This window comes from Megalobrama amblycephala, linkage group LG12, assembly GCF_018812025.1.
Source record: "Megalobrama amblycephala isolate DHTTF-2021 linkage group LG12, ASM1881202v1, whole genome shotgun sequence".
Lineage (NCBI taxonomy): Eukaryota > Metazoa > Chordata > Actinopteri > Cypriniformes > Xenocyprididae > Megalobrama > Megalobrama amblycephala.
Genome location: NC_063055.1, coordinates 10,301,778 through 10,316,550, shown reverse-complemented (window position 1 = coordinate 10,316,550; position 14,773 = coordinate 10,301,778). Strand labels below are relative to the sequence as shown.

General features: G+C 37.8%; 1 protein-coding gene across 2 annotated transcripts in view; it reads left to right on the top strand.

The window, feature by feature from the left end:
* Positions 1–14,773, top strand: part of bend5 (BEN domain containing 5) — a 408,562-nt gene that overhangs the window by 371,914 nt on the left and 21,875 nt on the right. For both annotated transcript variants that reach the window (XM_048211503.1, XM_048211504.1), the window contains 2 exons: positions 6,623–6,775; positions 12,411–12,573. In XM_048211503.1, coding sequence (XP_048067460.1) covers positions 6,623–6,775; positions 12,411–12,573 — 316 coding nt within the window. The remainder of the gene's footprint in view (positions 1–6,622; positions 6,776–12,410; positions 12,574–14,773) is intronic.

The window sequence follows — 14,773 nt, the reverse complement described above, 5'->3', positions numbered from 1 at the left end:
ATATATGTATATATATATATATATATATATATATATATATATATACACAGTATATACACACAGACACACACACACACACACACACACACATATATATATATATATATATATATATATATATATATATACACACACACACACATACACACAGACATATTATGTAAACAAACTTATATGTTAGATGCGATTAATCGTGATTAATCAATTTGACAGCACATACATGTATATATATATATATATTTAGGTATTTTACCCAGCACACATTTTAAGTCACTTCTGTGTTGAGCTGAAGAGCTGTGTACCATCCCTAATGAAGGAATGAAGGAGGATGGAAACTGTTGCGCTATGGAACGCTGCCATTTTTCCACACTGGAAAACATCTGAAAAGCAAGATATAATCTGAACTCTGTCTGATGAGCTGTCTTTTCAAAGATCATGCACACAGACGCCTTCCATCTTTTCTTTTCTCCTTTCGCTTTGCATGTAATTGTGTGTTTTGACCTCAATCAGAACATTTTCCACATCACAACTGTATTTCAAGTCTTGCATTATCAAAAACCGCTCAGACTCTTTCTTTTCCCCTCATCTGCAGAGGATGTACAAACTTCTGAGCGAGCAGAATCTGTTGCGTCCTCTCTTCATAGGTATTGCTGATGCTAAGTGCTTTGTGGTTAAATGCATCAGCTTCTAATCCTGCTTAAATCAGCACCATTTCTTAATTCATACAGATAAGCAGAGCATTTATGGGCCTTAACAGCCCAGACTAATTACTATTCCTTAGATAAGTGCTCGTCCGACTAAATTCTTTTGACCTTCCATTTCTACTCAAAGGAGCAGATAGACGTTTGCCTGCTATCCTCACATGCAGCCTTGCAAAAAGTGTGATGGGCATTAACTTCCTTTTTTTTTTTACATGTACTTGAATATTCAACACGTCAACACTCAAATTATGCTCTATTTTCATATTCCTAATTTCTTAATTGCCCTTAATTGCTTAATTACAAATTCAAATGAACAAATCTGGAGGTCAGAGACGCATGCTAATTGAACAATCAATCAGCATTACGCTAGCGGAGTATTGTCCACCTTTGATTGACAGCACATTAGGACTATGTGATTGGCTGTCTGTTTGTTGACATTGAGGGCTGTAGAGGGGGACTGTACTTTCTCTCACGGATGACCTTGATATTGCATAAGGAAAATCAAGTCGGCATTTCAGGACAGATATAATTTTCACCTCGAAAGATGATATTTTAATACCACAGGAACAGTTGGGTCATTTCCTACTATGATGTACCTTTTCATGTCCCCATCATGTCTTTCTATATCCATATACAGTCAAACCAAAATGTATTCAGACACCTTGAACATTTCATTCATTAATACAGTTTATTCACTATAGTTTAAAAAATTGTAATAAAATATGACAAGATCTCAGAGTTAAACTGTATCAGAAAAAATAATCTTAATTATGTCAGATAACGCTTAAGCAAAACATGGTCAGGTCAAAGTGTCTGAATAATTTTTGCTTCCAAATTTTGTATATTTTTCGGTATAATATGTCACAGTTTACTTTATTTTGTGATCCTCACTTACATAAATGAACTCTAGTGTCCTGCACCCACTAGTAAAAAACTATAAAAAATTATATCTAGTGTCTGAATAATTTTTGGTTTGACTGTGAATTTAAAAAAATATTTTTTTTATTATTCTTTTTAGTTTTTTTATTTATTATATAACATTTAATAATATTTGTCATTTTTTTGTTAATTATTTATATAGATGTCACCATTTTGTCATATTCTCTAGTTTTCTTATTGGAGTTATTTTAATATTATTTATATAATATTAAAGTAATTATTATTGTTTTGAATGACTTTTTTTATTTTAACTTTACATTTTTATTTTAGTTTAAGTTTTTTAAATTTTATGTGCGTTTGTCATTTTATTATTTTTATTTTTTAATTTATTAAAATTATTTCTATTATTTTTTTATGTTTTCAATGTTTTTCAGATTAGTTTTCCATGTAATATTTATATTTTATTTCATTCCTGCTTTATTTCAATTACCGAAAACTATTCTCAACAATAACAACACTGATTTAATGACATATATGGAATATTCCATATATTTCATAATTTTTTGTGTATTTTAATTTTCTTTTAATTGTTAATCAGTTTTTTTTTCCCCTTTATCCTTTAATTCACTTCCATCTTAGGCTTTGGTGAAATCCATTTAACCAAAAAAATCCAGTTCCTTAATGACAACATGGGAAAACACCATAACAAAGTATTAGAAATTTGATTAATTATTCAAAATATTTCACTCGTATAGCTTCTTTTTTTTTTTTTTTTTTTTAAGTTAGAGAGTTTAAAAGGTGCCAAATAAGACGAAACACCCAAGTATTACAGTCTTCTGTTTTTTATTTCACTTCACTTTTCTGTCTTTCATGAGCTCAGCACTGTGACAGATGGCACCTGGTCCCAGATCAGTGTGGAAAGGTTACATCTTACCCGGAGGTAGAGAGCAGCTCTTGCAGAATGGAGCAGCGGCCATTTCATTTCCACTCTTAATTATGTTGCTAACGGTGCAAAATGAGCCAACAGACCTTACTGGAGGAACACAGCACTTCATGCATACAGTGCCATTACACAGAGTGTGATCTTAAGCATCTCTCTGAGCAAGAGAAAAGGTCATAAATGTGTATGTGAACGTGTATGCATGAGTAAAGTCAGCGGCCCCACCCTGACTTTGTAATGCATGGTGAATATGTGGGCGATTAGACAGTTACCAACCTCTGTTGCTCACTGGGAACCCCTTGAAGGAGCTGATGGAGCTACCTTAACAGTGACCAGTGCCCCTCTCTCTCTCTCTCTCTCTCTCTCTCTCTCGTTCTCCCTCTTCCTTCTCTTTTTTTTTTTGTCTATGTGTTGTTTCTCCCTCTTCCTTGCAGGCTCCATCCATCAGACTGGCATGCGTGCAGCCGCCCCACTCTCAGCCACCATATTTCACCGCCTGCCATCAGAGGCCTGACAGCCCTGCGCTCACTAGGAAATTGCTTTGGCTGTGAGCGGAATTTCAAGCACCGGGTGCTGCCCGATCTCTCCCCCCACTCGCATCTCTCTCTCTCTCTCTCTCTCCCTCTCGGTCTTTGACTCCTGATGTTTCTCTTTCTCTCTCTCTTGCTCTTCCTTACTTCTGCTTTACCTCCCTCTCCCGACGACCCCCGGGATTCGAGGTGCGCTTTGGAATGTGTAATGAAGAAAGAAAAGGTTCGCTGTAGATAGAGAGAGTACGGGAGGGGGTCAAAGGGTAGAGGAGTGGGCCCTATTATGCCTGCATCAGATGCTTACAATGTACACAACGGATTGAGAGAGATAGGCAGCCTCAAACAAAATGGCCATTGCTTTGTTGCCATATAGATACGCGTAGCAGGATGCTCCTTTTGATGCCTTGTCACTGAAGTGCTGTGACTCACTCTCTCTCTCACCCACACACAATAACACACACACACACACACACACACTGATGAGGCGCATCAAACGGCAGCCCTCCTCGTGGCGACACCTCATTCTGCTCGACAGCGTGATCCTCTCTCGACACAAAACCACACACAAGTGTCTCTCTCATCATCTTGCCAAGCGCTAGCTTAATGATGTGGCAGCCATGATGGAGCGGCAGTTTCCTGCACTGCAGTGCTGTTAGACTGTAACTGAGACAACACAGAGCCAAAATGGCGTGCGGGCGGATTGAGAGGGGGGCGTATCTGAAGGATTGAAGCACTTTTTTGAAGATGTAAACACTTCACATTTTTCTATGTCTGTTTATTCAGTTTTCATGGAAGTGTATTCACGTTTTCGGTCTTCTTTGTTGAGATGTTTGTTTCTGGTGTCACTTTGCCATTTGTTTCTGAATTGAATTTCTGCTCAGTGAGAGTTTTTTTTTTTTTGCTGACAAATATTATTGTATGTGTTTCCCGGTCCATATTAATCATTTATTCTGCATTAAACGCCTGAAATCCGGCCTGCGGTTGAGGTGTGCCTGCTTCGCTTGCTGACTCAGGAACATGAATTAATCCCTCTAAACTATGGCAGTTGTGACAGCTGTTCTATAAAACACCCAGGAGTGTTGTTGCTCTTTCACAGGACCGTGATGAATAATGCTGTGCTTATTTTTGCACTCGGAGCATCGGTGATGTGAAACCACAGCATAGTTTGATAGTTTAATATTTAAGATGTTTGCTTGCTCTGTGTTTCTATGGACAGTCAATCTCTCGTTGTCTGTGTTAACTGCAAAAATGAACATTTACTCACCATCTTGTCATTCCAAACCTGTATGACATTCTGTCTTCTCTTGTGCACAAAATAAGGATGTTTTTAAGAATTTTCTTGTATCCAAATATGAAGTTACACTACCATTATGTACCATTTGGGGTTGGCAAGAATTACCTTTAATGTTTCTGAAAGAAGTCTCTTTTGCTTATCATGTCTGCATTTTTTTTTATTAAAAATACAGTAAAAACAGCAATTTTGTGAAATATTATTACAATCTAAAATAAGCTTGTTTCTGCCACTGAATAAAAAATAAAACTAATAATAATAATAATAGTGAATTTTTATCTCACTATTCTGACTTTTTTTCTCAGAATTGTGTGATATAAACTCGCAAATGCGAGTTATAAAGTCAGAATTGTGTGATATTACAGGTGCCCAAGAATGCTTTTTCACAAGATGTAATATAAGTCTAAGGTGTCTCCTGAATGTGTCTGTGAAGTTTCAGCTCAAAATACCCCATAGATTTTTTTAAATTAATTTTTTTAACTGCCTATTTTGGGGCATCATTAACAATGCACTGATTTTGGCAGCACGCCGCCCCTTTAATTCACCTGCTCCCTGCCACACGAACTCTCGACTATATTACAGTGCATTTACAAAGTTCACACAGCTAATATAACCCTCAAATTGATCTTTACAAGATGTTCGTCATGCATGCTGTATGCATGCTTCGAATTATGTGAGTAAAGTATTTATTTTGATGTTTACGTTTGATTCTGTATGAGTTTGAGGCTGTGCTCTGTGGCTAACGGCTAATGCTACACTGTTGGAGAGATTTATAAAGAATGAAGTTGTGTTTATGAATTATACAGACTGCAAGTGTTTAAAAATGAAAATAGCGACGGCTCTTGTCTCTGTGAATACAGTAAGAAACGATGGTAACTTTAATCACATTTAACAGTACATTAGCAACATGCTAATGAAACATTTAGAAAGACAATTTACAAATATCACTAAAAATATCATGCTATCATGGATCATGTCAGTTATTATTGCTCCATTATTGCTCCATTAATACTGCCTTTCCTTGTCTAATGCCTTGAACATGGGCTGGCATATATGCAAATATTGGGGTCATACATATTAATGATCCCGACTGTTATGTAACAGTCAGTGTTATGTTGAGATCTGCGTGTTTTCCGGAAGTCTTTTAAACAAATGAGATTTACATAAGGAGGAAGCAATGGGGTTTGAAACTCAATGTATGTCTTTTCCATGTACTGAACTCTTGTTATTTAACTATGCCGAGGTAAATTCAAATTTTGATTCTAGGGCACCTTTAAGTCGCAATTGACCCTTCGTCTGGAGTTTGATTGACAGGCGATCTAACCAATCATAACGCCGAATCCGCCGTTATGTCCGACAAAGCAGTCAGGGGAGTTAGTAGATTAAACGTTGTGGACTTCAACTTGAGAAATGGTCTGTACTTACGCCTTTCCGCGGTTAAAACAACATTTCTGATGTTCGTTCATGTTTATTTGATGCTATAAATGAACTAGTCGGAAGAGGTGATCTGTGCATGAGCTGCTTGAACTGAGGTGCTACGGCAATCTGTCACGACACATTAAAGAGCCACAAAATGGTATTATTGTTTAAATTTCTTTAAAAATAACAAAATTTGAGACTTTGTTTCATATCAAAAATAACCTGCTCTGCCTTGTCTGTCGACGCGTTGTCAGTGTCATCTTTGCTCCACGATGTATTTTTCACTGCATGAGAACATAATGTGTGGCATGAGAGCGGCATGGCTTGACGGACATAGCAACAGTACCTAAAGGGGGCGGGTCTTCACAAACGATCAATTTTGAGAAAAATAGTCAGAATTGTGAGATAAAAAGTCAATTATCTTTTCAATTGTTTTATTTCATGGCGGAAACAAGCTTCCATAGGTTCCAAGTTTAATATATTTTTAAATGTAATTTATTCCCGTAATGGCTAAGCTGAAATTTCAGCAGCCATTACTTAATTTTATTATTTTTTTTATGGACACTGATGCATTGTTTTTTCAGGATTCTTTGAATAGAATGTTATGCTCAAAAGCTCAGCATTTATTAACAATAGGAAGAAAAAATGCCTTACTGGCTCCAACCTTTTGAACTGTAGTGTATGTTATGAATATGAATGTACATATGAATTTACCTTCAAAAAATTACTACTTTTTGTGAAGATTATTTTTCTTTTTGTTGAGTTTTATTTATTTATTTTAAATATTCACAGTGTGTTCTCTGTTTCCACCTGTCTGTCTGGTCTCTCTCAATCATTGTGTCTCTCTCTGTCTGATTTACAGAAAGTGAGTTTGGAGTTCTACATTGACGTGCACGCCCACTCCACCATGATGAATGGCTTCATGTATGGTAACGTCTTTGAGGAAGAGGAGAGAGTGCAGAGACAGGCTGTCTTTCCCCGACTCTTGTGCCAAAACGCGCCTGACTTCTCTCTTGTGAGTCTCATGGGTATTATCATGGTACCTTTTAGTGCTTTTTTGGGCCCTCAAACTGCTGTAACAGCAGTTACAACTGCTTTTTTTAGTCTTAAGTAATATTTACACCTATTTTACTTTTGTCCTTTTTGTTACTTTTACGTGTGTACCTACAGTATTTGTACATTTTGCCTACATAAGCATCTTGGCTTAAAGGATTAGGTCGAATTCTGTCATCATTTGCTCATGTTGGTTCAAATGTGTGACTATATTTCTTTTGTGGAACACATAGAACTTTTTTTTTTTCTACATTCAGTCAGTGGCTCACAATGTTGTTTTGAACCCCAACATTCTTTAAAATATTACATCTTGTGTTCCACAGAAGTAAGAAAGTCAGACAAGTTTGGAATAACAAGAGGCTAAATGATGACAGAATTTTCATTTTTGGCTGAACTGTCCCTTTAATGTGTTGGAGCATCTGCGCTAACTGCTTGGCTATGGCTCTCCCATTTCTGAAGAATACAGTGTGAAATATCTCATAAAATGTTAATATGTTATTATTGCATTATGTGTGACTGCATGTAGATAAAAATTAGGAATGGAAGCATAATGTTGCGCATGACGTTACCAGATGACAGTTTATCTCTACCATTACACTGATAGGTTCCTTTTTTCTTCAGCAAAAGAAAATCATTGGCTGAATTTCATCTCCGTCAGCCTTTTCACTCTTAGCTCTATACTCATTAGCAAACAGTGCATGGAAAAGCGTTATTGGTATTTTCTTCAAAAATTCAATACACCCCATAAATTAGCAAATTTTTTGTTTCCAAGATGAGGCGCATCAACACAAGCTATTTTTTCAGGGGTGGCAAGTAACCTTTTCAATTCTGCAGAGCAAGACAATAACCAGACTCAATATTGCTGATGAGGTGTCTATATGAGAGGAGCAGAGACACTTTAACCATTTGCCACGGTGAAGCTCTTTTGGATGAGCCGGGAACCGCTTGCTGATGAAGACACGCTTATATATGTCTGAAAAGATGCATGAACCATCCGTGCACCCAGTGCCTTCATAACACAGAGCTGGAGAGATATTATTCCGTCTGCTCGTCGGCACAGACAGAATCCTCTATATCTCAACCCCTTCTCATTTTTTCACTTGACAGATATATTAATTGGTAATTTCCAGACCGTTTTCAATGTTAAAATGGGATGGCGTGAATCAAAAAGATTGGTTGTTCTTTATTTGCTTTGTTTGTTTACAAATTTACTTCTGGTTTATTTTTCGTCTGTATTCAGAGGGATTGTTCGGATGGATGTGTCTTCCAGCTCATTGCACCCCTTCCACTCTTTCACCATTCTTCTTTCTTGTTCCTCTTTTCATTTGGTTCCATTATAGTTTCCAGAGGATCTCATCCTTATGATTATGATGTTTTGATTAAGATGGATGGAAGCAAAATGTAAAAATTGTTAGTAGATTGATAGATAAACTCTTAGATGATAGGTAATGATTAGATGTATGGATAAATAATGGACAGAAGGATGAACAGATTGATAATTTGATAGATTGATAAATTCAAATATTGAAGAATGGATAGAAGTTGGATTGGTTGATAATGAATAGGTAAATGTATGGATGTTTTATGGTTGGTTGGATGGATCAATAAATAAATGGATAGATAGACTTAAAGGTGCCCTAGATTCAAAAATTGAATTTACCTTGGCATAGTTAAATAACAAGAGTTCAGTACATGGAAAAGACATACAGTGAGTCTCAAACCCCATTGTTTCCTCCTTCTTATATAAATCTCATTTGTTTAAACGACCTCCGAAGAACAGGCGAATCTCAACATAACACCGACTGTTACGTAACAGTCGGGGTGTACGCCCCAATATTTGCATAATGCCAGCCCATGTTCCCAACATTATGAAAGGGATTACACAAGGGCAGCCAGTTAACGTCTGGAGCTGCACACAGCCGAATCATCAGACTAGGTAAGCAAGAACAACAGAGAAAAATGGCAGATGGAGCAATAATAACTGACATAATCCATGATAGCATGATATTTTTACTGATATTTGTAAATTGTCTTTCTAAATGTTTCGTTAGCATGTTGCTAATGTACTGTTAAATGAGGTTAAAGTTACCATAGTTTCTTACTGTATTCACGGAGACAAGAGCCGTCGCTATTTTCATTTTTTAAACACTTGCAGTCAGGGGCGGCGCCGAGTGTAAATCAGTGCATTGTTAATGATGCCCCAAAATTGGCAGTTAAAAAAATTAATTTAAAAAAATCTATGGGGTATTTTGAGCTGAAACTTCACAGACACATTCAGGAGACAACTTAGACTTATATTACATCTTGTGAAAAAGCATTCTTGGGCACCTTTAAGGCCCTATATACTGGTCACATTTCTGGTAGTTTGAAGACATTTACCAGCCAGAACAAACTTTTCTGGAAAGTTCGCTTTGGCAAGCTGTTTTAAACTCCTGAAATGAATTCGAATTTTGTTTGAATTTTGAATTTTGTTTGAAATTATGTCACATTAAGTCCGTTCTTCGATTTTGCTTAAACTATATCAGGCTTTTATAATGTATGGATAAATTAATGAACAGAAAATGGATGGATGGATGGACAGGTGGATGGATGGATGGATGGAAATACGGGTAAATAAATGGGTAGATATGTAGATGGATAGGTAGGTGGCTGGAGGGATGGATGGAAATATGGGTAGATAATGTGTAGATAGGTAAATGGGTAGATTGATTGTCAGAAAAACGGATGGATGGATGGATGTATGGAAATATGTGTAGATAGAGAGACAGATAGACAGGGATGTAGATTGGATGGATAGACAGATAAATGTATGGACAGAAAGTTGCTAAATGGATGAATGGATAGACAAGTGGATGGATGGACAGATGGATGTGCTTGTTTCCTGAAGGGCGGAGTTGTGTGTGTGACCTCAACACAGCGCTGTATTTTGCTTACCTACAGTTTAACTCCAGCGACGGTCCCATTGTGGAGGTCCCCCTCTCCCCTCCCTGCGGCCCCTAATGCTCTGTGTCGCTCTCTTTGTCAGCATGCAGTTCCTCCAGCCTGCAACAGTGACCTTCAGCATGCAGGAAGTGTGACATTTCAGTAGCTCAGCCAGCAGAATATGGGCAAAGGACTAACCTTTTCTGCCCAGTCACCCATCTAGATCTCGCAGACTTCTCTCATACTTACACAAAGAGCCGCTTTTCACAGCCCATGACTATTCTCTGCCTTGCAGAAAAAATGTCACCACATTATTTATGATTGTCTATAAACGCTGTTTGTGTTTTGTGCGTGTGTGTGTGCTCAGTTTAAGGGTAAGCTCTGTCTTTGTGGTTCTAATGCATCATGTGTGTTTTGAAGCTAAGCTCTCTGAAGCATTGTTATGTGTTTGTTTTGTGTATGTGTGTGTGTGTGTGTGGTGACAAGAGGGCATAGAGGGCAGGTCTCCAGCTGGCATGTTGCCCTCTCTCTCTGCCTATTCAGCACACAGCCATCCCAAAGTTCATCCGGCATATTGAGGGAGAGCTGCCTCTGGAGAGAGTCATGTCTTAACTGTGCTTAGCCACCAGCTACACGTCACACTGACACTAGATCAGTCACCTTTCTTGGGCAAAAGCAAACATTTACCAGCCATTATAGCTGAGCCATGGAAAGACGCAGAGAGTGCAGTGTAAGCAAGCACACAACTGCAGGAAAAGTGGAGAGCAGGGAAAAGTTGCCAGCATACTTAAGTACTTTTGTAATGGGCAAAGTGGCATAAATTATCAGGCCAATCCGATGCGATCCATAATTAGTTTCCTAAATCCAATCAATAGTTTCCTCCTTGTGGCAACTCTGAGCCTAGTGTACAATAAAATAGGTTTTGTGGGGAATCTTTTCAGGCTAATTATTGTGCTGTTTTTTTATTTTTTGTCATTCCCCAAAAGCTGCTTAGTGTGGTTGTGGTCTTATGAAATGAGGAAATAATGAAGTCCCTTCTTTGGGGTTGTTTTTTTTAGTGCAATATAACACCACAGATGGGACCATCAACACTTTTTTTTTTAATAAATTCAGTATTCTTTTATATTATTTTTACTGTAATATTTTATTTTTTATATTTGATGTTAATTCGCTTTGATTTTGATTATATTAAATAAGTTTTGAAGTTAATTATTCATTTATTGATTGATTCCACTGTGTTCTTGCTATGAACATAGCCTTTGATACTGAAATAGCGTTCAGTTATTTAATAAATAAATAGAGTAAGAAGCCTATTTTGTGCTTTTATTTGTTAATACTGACTTGTTCATGTATTATTTATAGTCACCTTCTTTTTGGACCATTAGTCAACAAATCCTTGGTAAACACAGCAGGTTTCGTAATCATTGCAGGTATGGAGGAGATGCCCTTTTAATTTAACCAAGCTGAGTGCTCTCTAAAAAAACGCTCACTCACAGATCATTTTTTTCCCAAGCAATTTCAAGTTCATTTATATTCAAACAAGATCAAACATGGTGATTTCTGAGTAGGCGAGTTGTTTACTCCATTGATTTTCACTAGTTTGACCAATTCATACAGATAGGCGGGCATTAAAGGCACAAAATATACGATTTTTTGATTAAAATATCCAAAAACCACTAGAACAATGTTATATATTTTGTTGACTTATATACTTAAATTATCCCAAATGTTTTCCACAATGTTTAAATCCAGCGAAATCAGACATTTTAACCAGTGTAACATCCCGTGTCATTGTGTCACCTGTCAATGACGTCATATCCGCGTTACCTTTGATTTACGGTTTTACTTCTGTAGAAACCATGGAAACACCAACTATAATATATTATGCGTTTTACTAGACAGGTGCGCAACTGTTTGGATACATTTGGATACACGAAACTAATCATTGTAGAGCTCAACAAGGCTAGTCTTATTGTTTGACTCTCTTGTTTTCTTGATTCACCACAACTAACATGTTTGTACCATGCCTCAGACACACTATTTTGTGGCTAAGATAGTATAATCAGAAAGAGCTTTATTTGTAGTAACAGTAATGAAGCATTTTCTCCACCATACAATATATTTTAAAATTGATTGCATGCCATTTAGCAGCACAAGTCATCCAGCTTTTATTAATGATATTCTAATATCGATCTAGCAGCCTGTATCAGTAGTGATTCAGCACTCACGACATAAGCATAATGAAAACAGCAACGAAAAATGCAGGCTCTCGGCCCCAACCTGCTTCATACCACAGTAACGTTCATAAAACTTTAATACATTAGCTCATCCATGAACATGATTTCTGCCCGAGTCCCATCGGATTGCTTTCCATCGGCTGTGGAGGTGAAGATGACAACTCCCATGATTCCACACTCATTCACGGCATCATCAAACTACACCTTTGTTTTTGAATAAGCGACCTCTAGCGGTGAAACTTACTTACTGTGCCTTTAAAAGGTGCCTTTAATCAGCCAATCATAGCTCTGTATTTTTATGGTTTCCCTACTCAAAAAAAGCTAAAAAAAAAATTTAAAAATCATCCCTGCTCCCAAGTGTGTCTTAATGTTCATCTCTATTCTATTTTACTGTTATTAATCATTCTGTTGTGTTGTGTCTCTGTGTGTCCTCTCCAGTCCAGTACAACGTTTAACCGGGATCTGGTCAAGGCCGGCACCGGTCGGCGCTTCCTGGGTGGTCTGCTGGACGACACGTCATACTGCTACACGCTGGAGGTCTCCTTCTACAGCTACCTGACAGCAGGAAGCACCTCACCTGTGCCGTACACTGAGGATGGCTGTATCCTTTCATTATATAGGTATTTTTGTGTGTACCATTCAAAATTTGAATGCATTTAAATTGATCAAAAGAGACTAGAAAGACATTTATAATGTTTAAAATAAATGCTGTTCTTTTGAACCTTATATTAATCAAAGAATCATTAAGGAAATGTATCATGGTTTCCACAAAATATTAAGCAGCTCAACTGTTTTCAACATTGATTATAAGAAATGTTTTCTGAGTACCAAATCAGCATATTAGAATGATTTCTGAAGGATCATGTGACACTGAAGACTGGAGTAATGATGCTGAAAATTCAGCTTTGCCATTGCAGGAATAAAATACATACATTACAGTAGAAAACAGTTATTTTAAATTGCAGTAATATTTTAGTATATTACTGCTTTTGATCAAATAAATGCATCCTTGGTGAGCATTAAGAGCATTAACGTTCAAAAATATTGGTATTGTACATATATTTGTTTAATTATTTATTTATATTTTTAATGGAGTCTTAGCAAAGCACAGACGTATATTTTGCCCTGTCTGCTACCTTTCACGTCACATCTCAAAATAGTCCCCAGTGAAGGATTTGGGACAGTGTGCATCGAGATGAATGGGAATGCTAAGAAATAGCTTTCTCCAGTTTTTATAGACCTTGGACACTTCTGTTTCTCTCTGTTCTCCTCGGGTATCTCTGACCCTGAAGCCTCCTGCTGTCTGAAAGAGGAAGGGAAGATAAAATGAACAGATGAAGGACGAATTTCTCATTTTGTTTTGTCTCTACAAATTTGTTCTGTCTCATAGTGAACTGATTAAGTTTTGGGTGTTTAGATACAGGAACCACAGGTCGTATTATTGACAGAGAGATATTGAAGAGGAGCTGGATCCTGTTGGTTATAAGTTGTTTGTGAGTTGGTTTTTTCAGTGACAAGCAAACAGCCCGGTCACTACGTATCTTCCCTAAAGAGTCTTGCTCCAACTAGAGCGATCAAGAACTCCACTCTCATTGAATTTTCCCCCTCATGAGGAACATATGGCTGGTGTAAAGACCCGATTTTCTCGAATCGATGCTGCAGCTCTGTAGACAAAAGCCAATGACTTGTGCTGCTGTCTTACTTTCTGAAATTATCTCTCCAATGTAGGTGCACCGAGCGACATACTGGGTTGTGTCACGGTTCGATAATGAAGGCTGGGGTGATAATGTCACTCTATTGAAGCTCGGCTCTCTTCCCTGCGTTTAAGCTGCATGCCGGTCGTACAACTCCATCTCCTTATTTACCGGGAGCAATGCTCACTCATTGATCTCTTAATTATTCTGGGAATCATTATCAGAGAGCGAGGCTTTGACCTGGTTGGCTGTTAGACACAGGAGAGACGTCGACTTGCCAAGTTGTGTCGATGAGGATGTTGTGTGAGAGTGAACATGTGAGTATTTGTGTGTTTGTAAGAACATAATACATATGTTTCAGTGGGAGATCAGTGCCCTAAGGGTTAAGGTTTCTCCTGCTTTACAACCTAATTCTGAGCAAACACCAGCAAGTGTACAATCCATTAGTAAGATTAGGGGCAATTCTAGGATTTTAGTCCCAGGTGGACTCATTTAAGGAATATTTTTCCTTTAATTGGAACACCTTAGCAATGCCCTATCAATGCCTAGCAACCTCATAGTAACTGCCATAGCAACCACCCAGGACACCTTAGCAACTGCCTAGCGACTATTCTGAATACCCTAGCAACCACCCTAAAAACATTAGCATTTGCTTAGCAACTACCCAGAACACCTTAGCAACTGCCTAGCAACCATCAAAAAATACCCTAGAAATTGCATAGCAACCACCCAGCACTCTGTAACAAACAACTAGCAACACCCTAGTAACCACCCAGTACCCCAGCAACTGCATAGCAATCATCCAGAACACCTTAACAACCAATTCTTAAGAAACCACCAAGAATGCCCTAGCAACCACCCAGAATACCTCAGCAACTGCATAGCAATCATCCAGAACACCTTAACAACCAATGCCTAAGAAACCACCAAGAATACCCTAGCAACACTTTAGCAACAACCCAGAATACCCCAGCAACTACATAGCAATCATCCAGAACACCTTAACAACCAATGCCGCCTAAGAAACAAGAATGCCCTAGCAACACCCTAGTAACCACCCAGAATACCCCAGCAACTGCATAGCAATCATCCAGAACACCTTAACAA